The sequence below is a fragment of the Macrobrachium nipponense genome, chromosome 2 (genome assembly GCF_015104395.2).
Source record: "Macrobrachium nipponense isolate FS-2020 chromosome 2, ASM1510439v2, whole genome shotgun sequence".
Lineage (NCBI taxonomy): Eukaryota > Metazoa > Arthropoda > Malacostraca > Decapoda > Palaemonidae > Macrobrachium > Macrobrachium nipponense.
In genome coordinates this window covers 43799529-43819528 of record NC_087201.1, presented here as the reverse complement: position 1 = coordinate 43819528, position 20000 = coordinate 43799529, and the positions used below count along the sequence as shown (strand labels likewise).

The 20000-nt window shown below is 36.3% G+C and overlaps 1 protein-coding gene across 2 annotated transcripts in view; it reads left to right on the top strand.

The window, feature by feature from the left end:
• The window catches only part of LOC135220547 (synaptogenesis protein syg-2-like), a 136743-nt gene extending 117328 nt beyond the window's left edge, over positions 1-19415 (top strand). The window contains exons 8-15 of one of the 2 annotated variants that reach the window (XM_064257739.1): positions 1232-1362; positions 2745-2904; positions 11464-11572; positions 12227-12411; positions 14791-14986; positions 17682-18010; positions 18220-18305; positions 18773-19415. In XM_064257739.1, coding sequence (XP_064113809.1) covers positions 1232-1362; positions 2745-2904; positions 11464-11572; positions 12227-12411; positions 14791-14986; positions 17682-18010; positions 18220-18305; positions 18773-19042 — 1466 coding nt within the window. In that variant the 3' untranslated portion in view covers positions 19043-19415. Of the gene's footprint in view, positions 1-1231; positions 1363-2744; positions 2905-11463; positions 11573-12226; positions 12412-14766; positions 14987-17681; positions 18011-18219; positions 18306-18772 lie in introns of both variants that reach the window. The other variant, XM_064257738.1, reaches the window with a different exon arrangement.
• Positions 19416-20000: the final 585 nt, after the last annotated feature.

The window sequence follows — 20000 nt, the reverse complement described above, 5'->3', positions numbered from 1 at the left end:
ATATATATATATATATATATATATATTTAAGGACATGTGTAGCTTAATGCACATAACATATGGGGTACATAATATATATATATATATATATATATATATATATATATATATATATATATATATATATATATATATATATTTACAGCCACAAATGACCTCTTAACTTCTCGAACCCATCGTGCTATTTTGAATACGCTTGTCACTACAAGGCCTTAAGATTCAAGTGCAGGAAATTGAAGAAATTATGATGTCCGATAGCGTGAATCACAATGAGGTCACGTTGCCGACCTCCTCGTGTTGTAAGATTAGCAAAAATCTTAGAGGGAATTTTGTCTTTTACTTGTAGTATCTCTCTTGTTCGTTTTTTTCCTTTTTTTTTTATGGTCTCTGGCCCAAGCTAGGAGGCCCTTCCCGTAGGTTCCGTCTTCCTAAATGTGTCCATCAACAACGCTGCAACTTTCACGTTTATGAGTCTTTATGAGGTCATTTTGTTGGAATCTTCCTCCATCTCTCGAGAATTTTTAATTTTCCCCTTTACACTTCAACTTCTGAGGTTATCCTCATCATTCCTGTAAACTGAGGAGTAGGGACCAGCCATATCCGAGCTCCTTTGCAATCTTGTTATGCCGTCGTATATTTCGCTCTACTTGGCAAGTCGGGAACGACCATGTTCCTCGTAAACCCCCACAAGAAACTTGAGGCATGAGCAGTATCTTATCATAATGTGAGTCGGGTAAACGCCAGAACTTTGGTCCCTCTCATGTTCAGTGAGGTAATTAAGTTAAAATTTCAGCGATCTGAGGATAAGGATCTCGTATTATCTTTCTTTTTCAATTTGACGAGTTAATTTAGGTATACGTTTTGTTTCTGTTCGTCATGGAAGTCAGGTAAACGCCTAAACTTGGGATCCCTCAAAGCGAGAAGATGGTGTTTTTCTCAATGAAGTTACGGAATCAAAGTGCCCCTTGTAGTATTTTACAGTTCTCTCGTATCGTTTGGAATGGCTTTTCATTTTGTCATTAATTCATTAAGTTAAAAGGCATCCATTCTCTGGCCTGTAAACGTGTTTTAATATACCTAGAGTTCTGGTTCTAGAGTAACCTCAACAACAGGTTTTTATGACCCTCCCAGTAAGTTTGGCGCTTGGGACATACACTAGAACAAGCAGACAAATATAAAGAATCCTATATGATGAAGCACCTTAACAGGTTTTTCCATTTTTTTCCCACAGACAAGCCAAAACTTAATCTGCAGCTGGGGTTGAGCCTGAACTTGGAAGACTTAGAGGAGGGAGACGACGTGTACTTCAAGTGTAATGTGGAGGCGAATCCCGCCGTTACGGGTATTCAGTGGGCTCATAATGTAAGTGCTCAAACTCTCGTTGTCTCTGTGTTCTGGATAAAGACTGGAAATGGGAGGCTTAGTTTTATGTCTAGAGGTGTGTGTGTGTGAGTGAGTTCTTATGCGTGTGTGTGTGTGTGTGTGTGTGTGAGGAGAGAGAGAGAGAGAGAGAGAGAGAGAGAGAGAGAGAGAGAGACATCACACCAGCAGGGTGGAAGATTATCACGTTGATGACTTCAGCTTATTGAGCTATTACACGATAAGAAAGAGATGTACTTATGTATGTATATACACTTGATGACGACGATCGAAGATCACACAGAGCTAAACACCAGAAACAAACAAAATTCGTTCATTGTAAACGCTGGAGACCCAAACCTATGACGGCTTCGTAATAAAGTTTATTTATTGAAACTGGGCGAGGAGCTGTCCTTGAAAAATAGCACTCGCTGTATGGTGTCGAAAGACAAGAGAGGACGAAGGAAGAAGAGAGAGATGGAACAGAATCTGAAAGGTCGGGTGGAAGGAGGGAGTTAAGGAATAAGAGAAGGACTTAGCCAACACGACCCACCTTATGGGCTCATTCCATGGCGGGCGGTCTCTCTCTCTGTCTCTCTCTCTTCTCTCTCTCTCTCGTTTTGTAGTTGGTTACTTCGCATTTTCGAGGCTTGGAAATTTTTTATTTATCCTTTTGAATTTAATCTAAAGGGAAGCTTCAAGTTTAGGCCTGTCCCTCCGATTTTATATCCCTTTCTTCTCCTGGAAAAGTATCCTAACTTTCTCTAATTTTGTGCGGTAAAATATTTATTCCGGAAAACACACACACAGTTTTTCTTATCAGATGCGTGAAGATATTGAGAAATTCTGTCGTACGGGATTTGCTCTCGAAAAGTTTTAAAAGACGGCTAGATGCTTAGCAGCCACTCACGCAAAAAAAAAAAAAAGGAAAAAAAAAACGAGAAGAAAGAGAAAAGAACAGAAGTTAACAGCTGAGAGTCAATAAAACTTAGGCCCGGCGTTTTTGACAACTGAAGCGGAAATCCAAGACGTGGATTCTGCGATTTTAGTTCGAAACAAAGTTATTGCTTTCTTCCTGTTTTTTTTTTTTTTTTTTTTTTACGGTCTTTATTTCCTGATCTTTACGTACATATGCTGTTGTTTTTGGAACTCTTGAAAGTTAATGCTCGAGTATTTTCTAAATTAAATACTATATAAATGATTCTATTCTGTTAAAGTATACATCAGCTTAGTTTACATCCTTGGCGCTGAAAGGTCAGTCTCCCAGCCTAGAGCTATTGTTGAAAGTATCTTGTTTATCGATTGATTTTCTTACTTACCAGTGGAAAAATGCCTTCGCTGCGATCACTTCTAATTCATCACTTTTTCATGTTCTTCCTTTCCAGGGCGTTCCCCTTCGGAGCGATCCTTCAGCAGGGGTCATCATCAGCCCTGCCAGTCTGGTGCTTCAGTCAGTTACCAGGAGGTCCTCTGGAACGTACACGTGTGCTGCTGCCAATACTCAGGGAGCTGCTACTTCTAACACCTTGCAAATGAATGTTAAATGTGAGTAGTCAAGACAAATTTTATAATTCGTTAGTTTCAGAATGATCACAATATGGAAGCTGGTATAAACGGTGTACACAGGAATGATATTAAACTCTTTAGCGATGGATGAGACTTGTTCGGTGAAAATCCACAATCGAAGAACAGTATTATATTTCACAGACAGTTTCGAGACTCTTCGTTTCCTTATTAGTAAAGATATTTTCCACACTGGAAAAGATACGTTGTGGTGTCTGTGAACCTTCTGTGAGATATACTGTCTTCCTCGTATTTGCGGTTAGTAAATCAGTCAGTCAGTAAAATAGTCAGCTAATCCGTTCCTTATCTAGTCCAGCCCTGAGGGATTAGGAAAAGAACGGGCAACGAACAGGAATTTTGCTTAACCTAATGGAACCCATAGGCTCTCCTATTAAAGCGTCTAAGACTATAAGAAACGATATAAAATTCAAGAATTTAAAAAATGGCATCTCATTTTGCAAGCGACGAATTTGACAGGTTTAGATCCGGCGAGTTACATCTGAATGTGTCTTCCCGTAGCAGCGGGAAGAAAATAATATATAGAAAAGAGGACATCCACTAGTTTTCCTCAGTACCATTCAAGTTCGAACTTCTATGAAAGTTTGCTTTACAAAGTATATGAAATTAATGCTGGATGAAAAACTTTTTGGGAAATTATGAGGCTGAAATTAACCCTATTGACTTAGAGAGTGAAATAAGTGCTGGGGAAATGTATATCGCAGCGAAATAATCTAAAGTAGATCTCTGTGCTTTCAGTATGAATGTGCGGCTCTACTTTTGTGTTGCCTTGATCTTTTTGGTGTTTAAAAATTATATAGCTGCATATTAATGAACGTGTAAACTAGATTTCAAAATGAATCCCTATATTTTTTTTCTGGCGTTGAGAAAATATAAATTTTTTTATCGTGTCGCGTACCAGCTAGGACCTTCTCCTGGACCCACAGGCGTCCGCGGACCCCAGTTTGGGAATCACTGATGTACATCATGATATTAACTCTATCTCATCTACAATGTTAACCTTATTATCAAAAGAAGACGGAAATCATTAGTGATACAGGAAGAAGTGAATTCATTTCTCGGGTGACACCTCACTGGGCTACGCTTAGTAATTTAGTTAAGGTCCAGGAATAAAAGATCTCCAATTTCCAACCATCAAAGTCTACGCAGCCCTCGAACTTCATCATCCTCTTAACGTCGCTCCATACCGTTACCTCTTTCCAATTAGACGTCGCCGAACTCATTCTCTCATCTCGTTTCATCAGGTTTCTCTGCCTGTCTCTTTCAGATTTTCTCTCCCTCCTCTTATCAATTCCCTTTCTTTCCTTTTTCGGTTCTACGTTTCCTTATGCATCAATTTCCTCTCCTCTCTTTATCAGTTCTGTCTTTCTTCGTTTAGCAGTTTCCTCTCCGTCCCTTTGACAATTTCATCTGACTCCATATCCTTTCTGATTCACTGAGCACTTTTAACTATTTTTTTTCTACCCATATCTACTTTTCATAGCTAATATCTTTCCCTTTAATATTTTTATCTTTTCTCTCTTTGTCTATATTTTCTGCCTTTCCGTGTCTTTCTTTTTTCCCCTCTATTCCTTTTCACTGTTTTTATACAACTTTTATGCGTTCTATTTTTGCATCCCCTTTCCATTTCATTCTTGTTCACTTTTCTTGTACCTTTATTTCTTGTATTCCTTCAATGGCATCATGTCCTTCTCTCACCCCTCCAATAATTCCTTCATCTTATTCATAACATTATTGTATTGGTCTTTTCTCACCTCTTTACTTTCAGTTCCCCTTCCTTTTTGTCCCTCTTTGCTCCAGTTCTCCCTTGATCCATTTATTCTCTTTCGAGATTGACCGGGTTTCTCTTCACCTGTTCCCCCTCCTCCTTCTCCTCTTGTGGTTCTCTATGCACCTTTCAATTTATTTTTATTTTCTACCCTGTACCAAAACATTTTTGTTTTTTTTGTCCCCAGTGTCTTGAATCTTGTATTTAGTTTTCATTTACTCCATTCCTACCTGCATAAACCTCTTTATTCATTCTGCTTCCTTTCTCCATTCTCCATTCCTCTTTCCCGCCCCGTCTGCCTCGTCTCCCTCAGAAATGGGCCTCCTTTTTTGTTAGCATTTGCAGGATCTACTCCACCCAAAATCCATCCCGCCCGGACGTTCAGCGACCGGACTCTCTCAGACCCTCCAAACAGCTTCTCATATTCACATTATCAGCGCCCTCCTTCAACTCAGCGTTGAAATATTATCTCTCTCTCTCTCTCTCTCTCTCTCTCACTCTCTCTCTCTCTCTCATACCTATCGACCAGATATAAATTAGTTACTATGTATACCAGTGTTCGCCTTGTTTTGTCTGTCTGTCGTGTCTCTCACCTTGACACACGACTTTCTTTCAAATATATCCGCAAGTTTAAATCAATTACTTCACGGGAAGTGTCTCTTTGTTTTGCCTGCCTGTCTCTCTGTCGGTGTTTTTCTCCCTACTAGACATAACTTCTTTCCGTCTCTCTCTTCTCCGTATCTTGACTAAATAGAACCTGTACACATACGCACAGGCACTCATAAAACAGGAGCAGTCTTAAGAACATTTTTGTTTAATCGAAGATACTTTGTAAACATGCAAAAAACTTCCTCTCTCTCTCTCTCTCTCTCTCTCTCTCTCTCTCACCTCCATCAAAATCCCCCTCAAGCTTTATCAGTTACAGAATATTTTTACCATTTAGTATAAAAATGACACATGCATTAATGGTTCTCAGCGAAGGAAGAAAAGGCGCAGTAATTTTTTAATATGTTAGAAAAATTACGATTACGGAAGAGGGATCCACCTAGAAATAGTAGATAATATATATATATATATATATATATATATATTATATATATATACATATATAATATATATATATTATAATTTTATATATATATATATATATATATATATATATATATATATATGAACAGATGAGATAGAGAGAGAGAGAGAGAGGAGAGAGAGATTATTGTTTGATAGGTATTTTAGAATTAAAGTTGTTCATGCAGGCGTTGAGAATTGTGCGAGTGGCTATATGCGATTAAAAAAAAAAAAATATATATATATATACAGCCACAAAACATTACTCGATAATTTATTGTGCCATTGCAAGTTTCACAACTTTTTGTCATTCATTTCTGTCGCTTTGGATACAAGGCAGGAGACTTCCCACAGAATTTTCCCACTAAACGGCCCATATTTGCACAAGAACCGATGTTTCACCGCCGAGTTTCCACTGAATAAATCTTAAAGTTTTGGGGCTGATCCGAGGCGCGTTCGATGTCCGTCCGCCCTATCGTTTACCATGGGACATGTATGTAAATTGTGTCCTTGGGACGGGCACTAATAGTCACTGAAGAAACCAATACATATTCTTTTAACCGAGGGGAAAGAGAGAGAGCAAACGACTGGAGAAAAGAATATGTGAAACCGGCCTCGAAGAATCTATAGACGAGCCTCTTCAAAGACAGAATGCCGTAGGATATCTTGACGTTCTTAACGATATTTTTACCTTGAGCAGTTAGTTAGTTTTTTTCTACCTTTTACTTTTAATTTGCCCCCTTCGAACTTTATGTATTTAAGCTGTTCAACCTCTTAAACTGTCTTCAGCTCTTTAACTGTCTCTGTGATACTTCTTTGAGCAGGAACTTTGTAAGGGTGTCATTAGCATCATCTCTCGCCATAGAGCTTTTCTTGGCAATAGCTGCCGGAACTAACTGCTCAAGGTTTCTGTCTTTGAAGAGGCTCGTCTATAGATTCTTCGAGGCCGGGTTCACTTATTCTTTTCTCCAGTCTTTGCCTTCTCTCTCTTTTTCTTCGGTTAAAAGAATATGTATTGGTTTCTTCAGAGACTGTTAGCGCCCGTCCGAAGGACACAATTTACATACATGTCCCATGATAAACGATAGGGCGGACATCGAACGCGCCTCGGATCAGCCTCAAACTTTAAAATTTATTCAGTGGAAACTCGGCGGTGAAACATCGGTTCTTGTGCAAATATGGCGTTTAGTGGGAACATTCTGCGGAAAGTCTCCTGACTTGTATCCGAGGCGACAGAAATAAATGACAAAAAGTTGTGAAACTTGCAATGGCATGAAAAAATGTTCGAGTAATGTTCTGTAACTATATATATATATATATAATATATATATATATATATATATATATATATATATATATATATATAAATTATATAAGTTGTGAAACTTGCAATGGCATGAAAAAAATGTTCGAGTAATGTTCTGTAACTATATATATATATATATATATATATATATATATATATATATATATATATATATATATATATATATATATATATATATATATATATATATAATTGTGAAACTTGCAATGGCATGAAAAAATGTTCGAGTAATGTTCTGTATATATATATATATATATATATATATATATATATATATATATATATATATATATATATATATATATATATATATTATATAAGTTGTGAAACTTGCAATGGCGTAAAAAATTATTGAGTAATGTTCTGTTTCTGTATATATACTATATATATATATATATATATATATATATATATATATACATACATATATATATATATATATATATATATATATATATGTATATATATATGTATATATATATATATATATATATATATATATATATATATATATATTAGTATATATATGTGTGTGTGTGTGTGTGTGGTGTGTGTTTAAGAAAAAACCACTTTTCACAACCAAATTTAAGTGAGTAAATACAGAACAGGAGCTTTCGACCTTTTTACTAAGATCCTTTGTAATTGTACCGAGTAAAAATACAGTTTACAAAGAAATGAAAGTAATACAAAATTCTTGAAAGAACAACTAAAATGGAAACTATCAGTCTAGGGGTCTTCCTTAAGTGTCATAATTTCCTGAAGTAGTGTTCTTGTTATTGTACACGTGTTTAAGTCGTTAGTGCCCGAAGAGCAATTCCTGCTAAAATATCTGATTGTAGATTGGCTACCAGGCACATGAACCTTTCTGTGAAAACCTCTTTGGAGGTGAATGCCTTGTTTCCTTGGAAAGCATCCAACTGTGTTCGCTTTTCTTGCAGATAATTTTTGTCTTGTCAAAAGAAATTTGATGTTCCAAACAAGACAGTGGCTGGTTACGGCACTGTCATTGGCCCCTGTCCTACATGCATTTTTATGCTCTACTCTGACTGAACAATATCCTCATTTCCCCGATATAGACTTAGTCACAATCTTAACTGGGAATAATCTACAGACCAGAAGTTAATTTAGTCTGTTTTAATTAGTTGTTAAAGGTGAACGCTAAATTCTCTTTTTAAAAAAATTTTGCTTGTTTTCTTTCTTAGCATTGGTAATTTTTTGGAATAAGGTAGTTCTTGTGGGTTTCGTTACTGTTGTAGAAATGATCTTTTAACGGTAAAAAACCATAAGGAAATTAATGTTTTGGATATATTAACTGACTAAGAGCTGAGGTTCACAAATTTTGAGCCCGAAGGAACAATATTGAAATTACACTTTTTCAACACAGGTTGAATGATTAGCAAAAGTAAAGTAAGTAACTCCCTGAGTGGGTGGGCTTTCTATATACACCAAATCGTTAAATTCATATTAAATACCTGATCGATGTATTTCAGCGATGAGTAATATAAAATACCATTATTTTCTCATTCAACACTAAATTCAATACCCGGGGAAAGGTTATTAAGTGATGTGAAGAATGAATTAAAACACTCATCATTGTGGGGAAATATTGCAAAAATGTCGTCAGCATATCGAATCCATAAAACAGGATGTAAATTTAGGGGAACTATTGTATGTAATTTAGTCTCAAAGTATTCCATTAACAGATTAGCAATTAATAGAGAAAAAGGAAAGCCCATAGTGATGACGAGTTTTTGTTGGTATATTTTGATATAAAGTTTAAAATAATGAATTCGACGTAAACCTTCACCAGTTCAAGGAAGTCGTTGATTGGTATTGTCGGGTGATCGAGTCACTTGGGTATTCTAGCTTAATATAATGAAATGTCACGGTGATGTGGTAAACATTTATAAATAGCAACAGATTGATAAATGTTTATAAATAGCAACGTGCTCCAAACGTACCACTCAGCGGCCATGATGGGGGTGTGACGACACCGATGCTAAGTACAATTCCACATTCCTCGGTATATATTTACGGTGGAGTCGGCATTATAGCTTATATCTCTCTTGACAGCCTACCAGTCTTGAATGTCGGCTGGAAGTCACTTAGGTACCAAATAATTTATCTTTTATAATTGCCTTTCGGTGATATCCCAGAAGTAGCGCAAATTGGATGTGAAATTACATTTTCAGCTTAATATTTATATATGCATACACACACACACGCACACACACACACACACATATATATATATATATATATATATATATATATGTATGTATATATATTTATGTAGCTCTATATATATATATATATATATATATATATATATATGTATATATATTTATGTAGCTCTATATATATATATATATATATATATATATATATATATATATATATATATATATATATATATATATATATATATATATATATATATATATATATATATATATATATATATATATATATATATATATATATATATATATATATATATATATATATATATATATATATATATATATATACCACAAGGAAAATGATAGGCAGAAATCCAAGCGCTTTCGTCTTTACTAAGACATTGTCGTTCTTTGACAGTGTCCTAGTAAAGGCGAGAGCGCTTGGATTTCTGCCTATCATTTTCCTCGGGGTATTCGCTATATATATATATATATATATATATATATATATATATATATATATATATATATATATATATAATACTCAGGATAAAGTCCATTGGAATAAAGTCGAAATTCATTGGAAATATGGTTTTGGATCTTGGTGCAGACTGAAAATTTCTCCGGTTTGTCGTTGAAACAATCATCAGAAAGTAAATCATGTTGATGATATACAGCGCCTCAGCGGCGTGGTTGGTATGTATTAACGTCCCGCCTCGGTGGTCGTGGGTTTGATTCTCGGCCATTCCATTGAGGAGTGAGAGATGTGCATTTCTGGTGATAGAAGTTCTCTCTCGACGTGGTTCGGAAGTCACGTAAAGCCGTTGGTCCTGTTGCTGAATAACCACTGGTTCCATGCAACGTAAAAGCACCATACAAACAATCATGTTGATGAGGACTGGTACATTTTTCTAGTATGTGCAATGATTATAGATTTTGGAGGTATTTTTCAGGTTTCCATAAAATTACTCTATTAACCTCAGGTCTTGGAGTAAAATAATGCAGCGGAATAAGTACAATATTGATCGTTTCTGAAGCAGCCTCTGGAGACAACTCCGGAGCTAGAGTCTTTCGCTAACGACAAAAGTTTTATTGTGATCACTTTCCAAAGAAGAATTTTAGTGTCGTTCTCAACTCCTGTGGCATAAAAATTGAGAGACCTTATGCATTCTTTTCACATAAGGCTTAGGTATATTACCATTAGAACGTTCTTGAAATATTCATAGCTTGTACTATTCCTTTCCCCTTGTCATTGAATGGCATTACTTCCTTCTCCTTTATTCCATAATTTCAATGGACTCCTATTTTTTTTTTAGAAATGAGATAAAACTTTTTTCTATGACTCGCATTAATTCTTTATGTGGTGTTGTCTCGGCTAAGGCGTTTAGATGATAAACATCTTCCATGAATTCTGCGGGGAAAGTTATGAATAAAACCATAAACGAAATGAATGCACTAAATATGCAAAAAAAAAAAAGAAAAAGAAAAAGCTAAAGTTAAACAAAAGTGCTTAGGATTTAGCAGTTACATTGGGTTCCAAGTAAAAAATTAGTTTTATATATATATATATATATATATATATATATATATATATATATATATATATATATATATATATATATATATATATATATATATATAGATGAACGACAAAAAAGATACAATCCAAACAGAAGAATAGACTATACTAAGGGGACCATTTCGAAAGCATGAACTGGGCTGATGCAAAAAGAATGTTTGACTAAAGTAGAAAGGGGATCATTATAATAAAACAAGTTTAATATCCTGGAGGCAGGAGCGTAACCTTCCAAGTACAAGAGTAATATGCACTTCATGCTGACACATTTGGACATATAAAATGAATTTAAAGAGAAGACTTGATAAAATTTTATTTTTCTCATGGTGTTTTAAGGATGACTGTCGCAATGATTCCTTTGTTAATTTATTCCTATATCTATTTATTTACTTATTTATATGCTGGGATAGTAGCGTCCTGTCTTACAAGGAGAATGCTTTGATATGATTGTACCTGAATCATTTTCGCATAAGCGTTTGTTTAAGCTTTTTCTGAAAGTCATTGCATAGCGACTGATGCATGTATTGCAGATAGCTTTAACGTTTAAATCCCACTGTTCTCCATAAGAGACTCAATTGTATGTCGTTCTCTTCAACACCAGTTCTACCGCTTTGTGCCGAAAATCAGCAAACGGTCTTTGGGGCAGCCAAACACGAGGTCCTGGAAGTCCCTTGTAAAGTGACTTCCTATCCTGCACCGACCGCTTTCAGGTAAGTTTTGGAGATACTCGAAGTGTGAGAATGTTAGTTCCTCCAATACAAATGTAATTGACTTCAAAGTGTCGAAAATACATACATACATACATACATACATACATACAAACATACATACATTCATGCATACATACATATATAACTACAATGTAGAGGCTTTTTACATACAAATGCAAATATGATTATGAAACAACAATGAATTCTTCTGATAAAAGGAAAACATATTCAAATGTTTGGAATATGCTTCAATACACGTTTACATATATAATTATTCTTCGGATGCTCATTAGTTGGTTTTATATACATTGATAAAAACAGGCAAACATACCCTTACGCTTGCACACTGAGCGTATTTTGTTTCAGATAAATGAGATTTCTATTTAGATATGAGATATGAAGTACCTTCGTATATAATTCCATGTATAATTTAATATAGTATTATGGTCTTAAAGGTTTGATCTAAAAATGTGTAAGAAATCACGTTCATGCATAATTATATTTAACGTAACATAATTTTGATGTATTTACTTTTATTTCCATGTGCTATTGTACTGTACTGTACATGTTCACTTTACGACTTTATTTCTCTTTAAGTTTTGACTTATCATTTTTTCCTGTATAATTCATGTTGCAACCGATGCCTTTATTCAGATGGGCAATGAACAGTTCCTCGGGACTGGTGGACGTGGCACTGAACCTGACCACCAACTCGGGCACCACCAGCATCATCAGCTACACGCCTCAGACCTATCACGATTTCGGCTCCCTCCTCTGCTGGGCCATCAACGACCTCGGGCAGCAGAAGGAGCCCTGCGTCTTCAACATCCTCCCCGTGGGTGAGTCGGGTCTCTCTTTGGTCGCTACAGTTGCCAATGGGTCTGTTTTCAATACTTTCACTGGTGTTCTTCTCCACTTTTTGACGCTAAGGGAATTTCATAGCTGGTTAATCAATAGTTAAAAAAAAAAAAAAAAAAAAAAACGAATAGGTCTGCTCCACTCTCTTCTCTGAGGCTGTGCTTCGTATTTTCATTTCTTAATTCACTCAACTATATTCTGTCGAACCAAACGGAAATCTTCTATCGTTATATCACAGTTTTTAGTATTTTACATATTTCAGTACTTTGCAAAGAATTTTGAACATTGTATTGCGAACTCAGCATCACTTCAGCTACCTTCTTTTGAAGTTACCGTAGATATGTTGCGGATTCATCATATTGATGAATATGATAAAACAGGGAAAAGACCAGACCTCATTTACACAGAAGTAATTCGTGGACCTACTGAGAATAATTCACGCTGCTCACCACTGAATGAATGAAAATTATTTTGCACGATAAATCAAGTAGTCAAATAAAGGACATAACACTTATACCGGTAGCCTGTAAACAGGAAATGGTTTATTTACACAATAGTTTGTTTGCACTTCGTTTTTATAGTTTTTATAGTTCTTATCTTTCCTTGATAGTGACTCTCAAGGGTTATAGTACGTATCCACCTTGTTTAGTACAAGCCCGTTGGGGATTACCGTAAAACAGAAGCAAAAGAATGTAAATATCATATGATAAAGACTCCCTAGAAACACTAGCCCTAGAAAACATCCCCCGAAAACCCTTTGGGGTCACTATCAAAGGAAGAACCTTATTTAGCACAAGCAAATGAGATTCGAGGGCGGAATGGTAGCGGGGACGGAGCGAAAATGCTTTGACGGGACGAGAGGTAGATTTGTTTATGGTTTCACATAACATAATCCACACAACAAATCCATCCAGCACTGGTCTTTCCACTCCCCGTACAAAAATAGATAGATAAATAAATAAATAAATAAATAAATAATAATAATTATCTGCGAAATTTCCTGAGAGCAATTCTGCCAAAAACGATGGAATTGAATAGTGATTTTTCAGAACGTTATTGTTTTTTAAATATTCTAATCATAGAGAATAAAATCCAAATTTTATACGAAATCTAAACCATCTGTCATTTCCATTTCACTACTACCTGTACCTAAGTGATATAAAAGGATTGCTCTCTCTCCTCTCTCTCTCTCTCTCTCTCTCTCTCTCTCTCTCTCTCTCTCTTTTGAGGAAAATATATATAAGCACAGTAATCTGCATGCGTTAATCAACCTATTTAGGAGTATTGTGTACCCTTAGATAATGCAGTTGAGAGAGAGAGAGAGAGAGAGAGAGAGAGAGAGAGAGAGAGAGAGAGAGAAAGGGTTATTCAGCGATTTCAACTAGTATGTGTATAATTTGCCGCATCTCAAGATCATGACTGTCTTCTTCGGTATTTGTTTTTATTTCATTTTTTGTCTTCTTAATGCCACCTCATTGATTCTTGCTTATATTTTGTGTTTATGTTGGCTTTGTATATGACGGCATTGTACTTGTTTCTTAATTGTAACCAAACGTATTCATTGTGCAACTCTCGTATAGATTTGTATTTTGTATGTGACAGATGGTGAAACTGTATTGATAACAAACAACAATGCAATATAAAAAAACCCTCAGGGCCTTTTTTTTTTAAATTGTAATGCAGCATTCCCTCTGATTATATTCAAATATTGTCACTTACATTCTGGCAGTCTTATGCGCTCTGATCAAACCAGCACCTGTGTGAAAAATACAATATATGAAAAATTTTCCGGAATAATTATATACCATTGTAATGTTCCGAGCTTTTTAATACCGTGTTTTTTTTAATGTAACGTTTCAAAGGCACACGTCGAGGCAATGCCCCTGGGGAAAGTGTGGGATGTTTGTGGAGGAGGGTTAGGTGAAAGAGCTCTGTCATAACCACCCAGTAGTAGGTGGCGCTAATAATAGTTTGTGGAATTCCGTATTTATGTTCGCTGTGTGATTCCTGCTTGCTGAGTGGCCAGACTGTGAACTTTAGGTGGAAAATGCATGTTGCTTTTACGATTGATTTCATTTCTTATATGCAAGGCTTATCGTTTGAAAAGGATTTCTTTATTTCCATTAATAATTCACACAACCTATAGTGGTAGCGTCAACAATAATATCAATAGTTAATGACGTTTGTTTTTGTAGCTGTTATTCTCAGTTTTAGTAGTCATTTTAGTAGCGTAGTGACGATTAGTATTATAGTTCAGTTGCAACCGTTCCCACTATAAAAAGTGGACCCACCCGACCCCATTCAGTTTTGTCTCGGCAGAATAAATCCGTCCATAGCCCCGACTTTGCACTCTTTCACAGCTAAACCCGAGTCGGTCTCCGGCTGCGTCGCCGAGCGGAATGCCACGATGCCTCCGACTTACCTGGTGGTGAAGTGCATTCCCGGCTGGGACGGCGGACTCCGTCAGACGTTTACCCTGGAGGTGCGGAAGGCGGATACCCAGGAGACGCTCGACGAGTTCCGGCTGGCTGCTCAGCCCTTCTTCGTCGTGGCAAGGTTCGTCAATATGTTTTCTGTGACTCATGGACCTTTTACCTCTCAGTTTCCTCATTCACGTCTTCGCTGTGCAGTATGTAGTATTAGTTCCTCGTTGGACGAGTGGTTTTCGCGCTCGGCTACCAATCCGGTGGTCCTAAGTTCGGTTCTTAGCTCTGCCAACGCGGAATCAGAGGAATTAATTTCTGGTGATAGAAATTCACTCCTCGATATAATGTGGCTCGGATACCACACTAAGCTGCAGGCCCCGTTGCTAGGTGACCAATTGGTTCTTAGCCACGTAAAAATATCTAATCCTTCAGGACAGCCTTAGAGGAGCTGTTAATCAAAAAGTGGTCTGGTTAAACTAAGATATACTTAAGTATATATTAATTTTCTCTGGAAATTAGGTCTAGCATAGTTTGATAATGAATTCATATTCATTTGCCATTTTGTTTCTTAGAAGGTGACTAAAATCTACGTCAAACTATCATAGAAATCCAATGTATTTCTTTTATTGTCGCAGTACCGAGCAGAATCTCAATTTCCTCACTCTGCCCTGGATATGATTATTACTATAGAAATAAATAATCCCCTCTGTGTGAAGCCCACGCTGAGAAGAGTGGGGTTGTCATTAAGCAATCAAGCCTCGAAGAAGGAACTTGGATTTTTATTTATTTATTAATATTCTTCTTTTTATTTTTTTACGCCGTGCTGAAAAAATCGCTGACGTAAGACGTTCAAAGGCATTATAATATCTTAAACATTTTTCATCGAACCATGAAATCTTTTTTTAAAAAATGACGAATGGTTAATGAATCACCGATATAATACCACCTGAAGTTACCGACTTATTTTATGCAGAGATCATCGGGCAGAGAAACCTGCCCCTTACCCGACACTTTCCTTTCTGCATGGGATAAGAATCCAGCCAATACAATTCTTCCCTAAAGCCAACGAACAGACACGTGATCGCCTCGGTGAAAAGTCCGTTTGCTTGATTCACTCTGCGATTGATTGTATCGTTCTTTTTCCTCCACCTACGACAACTCTTCCAATAGACTATTAACAGATGACGCCACGAAAGGTCGATTGTATGTATATATATATATATATATATATATATATATATATATATATATATATATACAATCGACCTTTCGTGGCGTCATCTGTTAATAGTCTATTGGAAGAGTTGTCGTAGGTGGAGGAAAAAGAACGATACAATCAATCGCAGAGTGAATCAAGCAAACGGACTTTTCACCGAGGCGATCACGTGTCTGTTCGTTGGCTTTAGGGAAGAATTGTATTGGCTGGATTCTTATCCCATGCAGAAAGGAAAGTGTCGGGTAAGGGGCAGGTTTCTCTGCCCGATGATCTCTGCATAAATAAGTCGGTAACTTCAGGTGGTATTATATCGGTGATTCATTAACCATTCGTCATTTTTTAAAAAAAGATTTCATGGTTCGATGAAAAATGTTTAAGATATTATAATGCCTTTGAACGTCTTACGTCAGCGATATATAATATATATATATATATATATATATATATATATATATATATATATATATATATATTTATAATATAATGCTCTTTATTCTATTACATTTCTATTCTTGCCAACGTCATGTTTGGAAACTGGGCTCAGGGAAAATAGCACCTATGTAGATCATAATGAACCTGCAAATAGATAGACCATAGCAATATCTGAGAACCCATTTTAACTAATATTAATAGATGACTAATTTTCATGAGAATGAAAAGGAAAGTCTATAATTAATTTGACATTAGGCGCTGCATCAAAGAAATTTAATGAATGTTATGACATATGAATGTCGCTCAGGTTAACGAAAAACAATTCAGGTCGACAACGGCTATAGAGGACTCTAATCTTGGAACTGTTGTTACTGGAATGTGATGTAATTTCGTGTTTCCTAACATTAAGGTCTAATAATAAATGCGTTTTAACAATAGCTTTAGTGCTAATGTTCTTTTCAATGTAGGTCTTTGTTTTTAAAGGTGATAGAATAATATGGTCTGTAATGCAAATCAAATCCACTTTTCTTTTTTATTCTTTTGACGACAAGACGAACAACTTACCACCCTCGCATATCCGGAATATGCATCCCCTCCCTCGCCCACATACCCTTCTCCCCTACCACACTCATATGTTGCCTTTAAAATTGAAATTTTAGCAGGCAATATTTCTTATCTGTCTACAAGAAAAAAAAATCATGTTATTAAATGACTAATAGGTTTGGCGCTACTGTATATGGATTCATATTTATCGATACATCACTAAAACCTGACCTAAAGTTTTTTACTAGACCCGTTTTCTAGTTTGTCCTTCATTTCCCATTCTAACTGATTCATATCGGAGGATATTTTCATAACATTGAATGAGCAAATACTGGCCTGATGTAATATGATAAAAGCTGAAATTTCAGCAATCATATTATAAATATATATATTTTTTTTCTTTTTGTCTAAGAAAACTAAGTAAAAAATCATAAAAAGTATGATGTTTTACTCATACTTTATCACTTAATTAAATAATTATCTAGATTATGAAGATACCTATTCGTCAATACTTTCCTGTCAGATTACTGAAAGTTTTTAACGTACACATTTTCAAATCTGACTTTTAGTTCTCATTTGAGTATATCCCTACCGAAGGACGCTTTCATAACACACACACTGCTCTTTCGACCAGAGTTCAACTGGACGTGGAGTACCTCCTCACGATCACTGCAGCCAACAGCAGAGGGTCGAGCCCTCCGTACACCATCACGTACACGGCTCACTCGTCGTCGGCGGATAAGGTCATTTCCCCCGACGCCCACACCGTTCTCCTGACCATCACGCCCTTCCTCGTTCTACTCATCGGTGTCATGGTCGGTGTCATTGTCTGCGTTGGCGTGGGTGTGGTCATGTCCCGCAGGAGGCGAAAGAGGAAGAGTGGAGCGGAGATTCTCTACGCAGGACCCCTGAAGGACACCTATGACTCCAAGGATGTCCATACCCTGATCTGCGTCAGTTCAGGTAATAAATCCTTTTTCTAATATGCAACGAGTCCTTCATCACACTGTCCTATTTATTCTTACTGTGCAACAGAAGATAATCACCTGATATTCTTATTTTTTCCCCTCCGTTTAATTGCTTATGCAAACTATTTTTTTTCTCTGGTGTTCTTAACAAGATGCTCATCATTTTCTGTTCTTGATATAAATCTCAATTTCTTTTTCTCACAGAATGTGAAAAACAAGATGGCATCCAATGGGGAGGCAAGACAGGTTCTCTGGGCAATTGTTATGTCTCTCCTGACATCCTCAACAATGTAAGTATACAAGGCATGGAAACTATACTATTAATTTAATTAGTAGTCAGAAATTTGATAAAAGCGTTGTACACATTCGGAAATATCGAGTTACTGGGAAACTACAGGACTTTGAAAAATATATCTTGTTCCATGCCAATAACAGAATATGATTTTTGATTGGAGTTATCTCAACAGAGTTGCAGTTTTCTTTGAGGAAATGAAATCATATTTCCACTTGATAGAGATTTGTCCCCTGTGAAACTTTAATCATAATACCACAATGATGATGATACACTTAAGCATAAGTCTCAAGCAGTTAGATCAGGTCCTCCCGGGTTAATTTTCATCCCTTTCCCCAAAATATAAAACTGCGTTTATTTCTAAATGTAATAAGAATCACTACTCCCATGAGTGCGCTTTTATAGAAAATAATTCATTAGATCTGGCAGCACTAAAGTCCGAATTACTATTTATTCTCCATACAGTCCAGCAACGCCCTTGAGACGGATTCCCTCTTGAGGGAGAAACTCTCGGCGCTGCAGGGGTTGGCACCTCTGGCCTCCACAGACTCCCTGGGACGGTGCTCAACGCACTCCTCGACTTGCACCACGTCCTCCAAAACACCCTCCTTCAAGTCGTCCAGCAGGGTTTCCAATTCCAACACTGGAATCCATCCAGAAATTCAGAGGAAAATGGAAATTGAAGAGACTTCTGAAACGCCCCTGATGGAACTCCCCCGCGAGAGCTGTGTATAGTATTGCGTTGGAGGAGAGAGAAAAGAGATCTTCAGTTAACTTTATAAACATCCGAGGTTTATTGTCTGTTCGTAGATATTCATGACCAGTCTCTCTTATATGCCATATTTCCTCTCCCTCCCTTCGATAAGATCGTTTTTGTGTAAAGCCTAGCGTAAATAACGGCAGATACTTTCATAACCCTCTTTCTTTTTCCGTTTCTCACGTTCATATTCCTGGAATCTCTCTCTCTCTCTCTCTCTCTCTCTCTCTCTCTCTCTCTCTCTCTCTCTCTCTCATACTCTTTTTAAAGGTTCTCTGTTGCTCATTTAAACCCAACGATTACCTAAACCTGGATACTAAAAAATAAAGAAATAGTAATAAAAAAAAAAAACTAGTGGTGAACTGCTAATGAAAACTGTGATATGTAGTGTAAACACTGTACCCTTATAGAATAGAATATCTTGCGGAAGTGAGTGTCTCCTGGAAATTCCAGAATAATTCTGGAATTAAGTGTGCAAGGCTTGTTCTGTATAAACTCTGGAATGAGTCGGAAAAGGCTTGTTCTGCAGCCTGAACTAGTTATAAACTTCCTTACAGAATGACAATGAATTCACCTGAATAAAAGTAACAGTAGTGTTTCGTCAAACGTTTTGCCTTTAGGGCAATGAATTTAAAATTGCCATGTTTCGTCAGTGATTTGAAGTGAAAAAAATATCGTGTATATGTGAGTTCTGTTTAGTCGTATCTAAAGCGAATATAAATATATAAAAAGCTATAATGTATATCTGTGTTTAATGACGCAAAAACACTCATTTTGAACAGTGGATATGTGTTCGTGTGTAATTTTTTTTTATGATACACTCAGACATTCGGTGCTATATATGCTATCTGTAAGATGCCTCTTCAACCTCGCCCTTACCCTTATTTATTTCTTGATGTTGCTACTCTTTGTTCATGATTGAAAAAAAATAAGAAA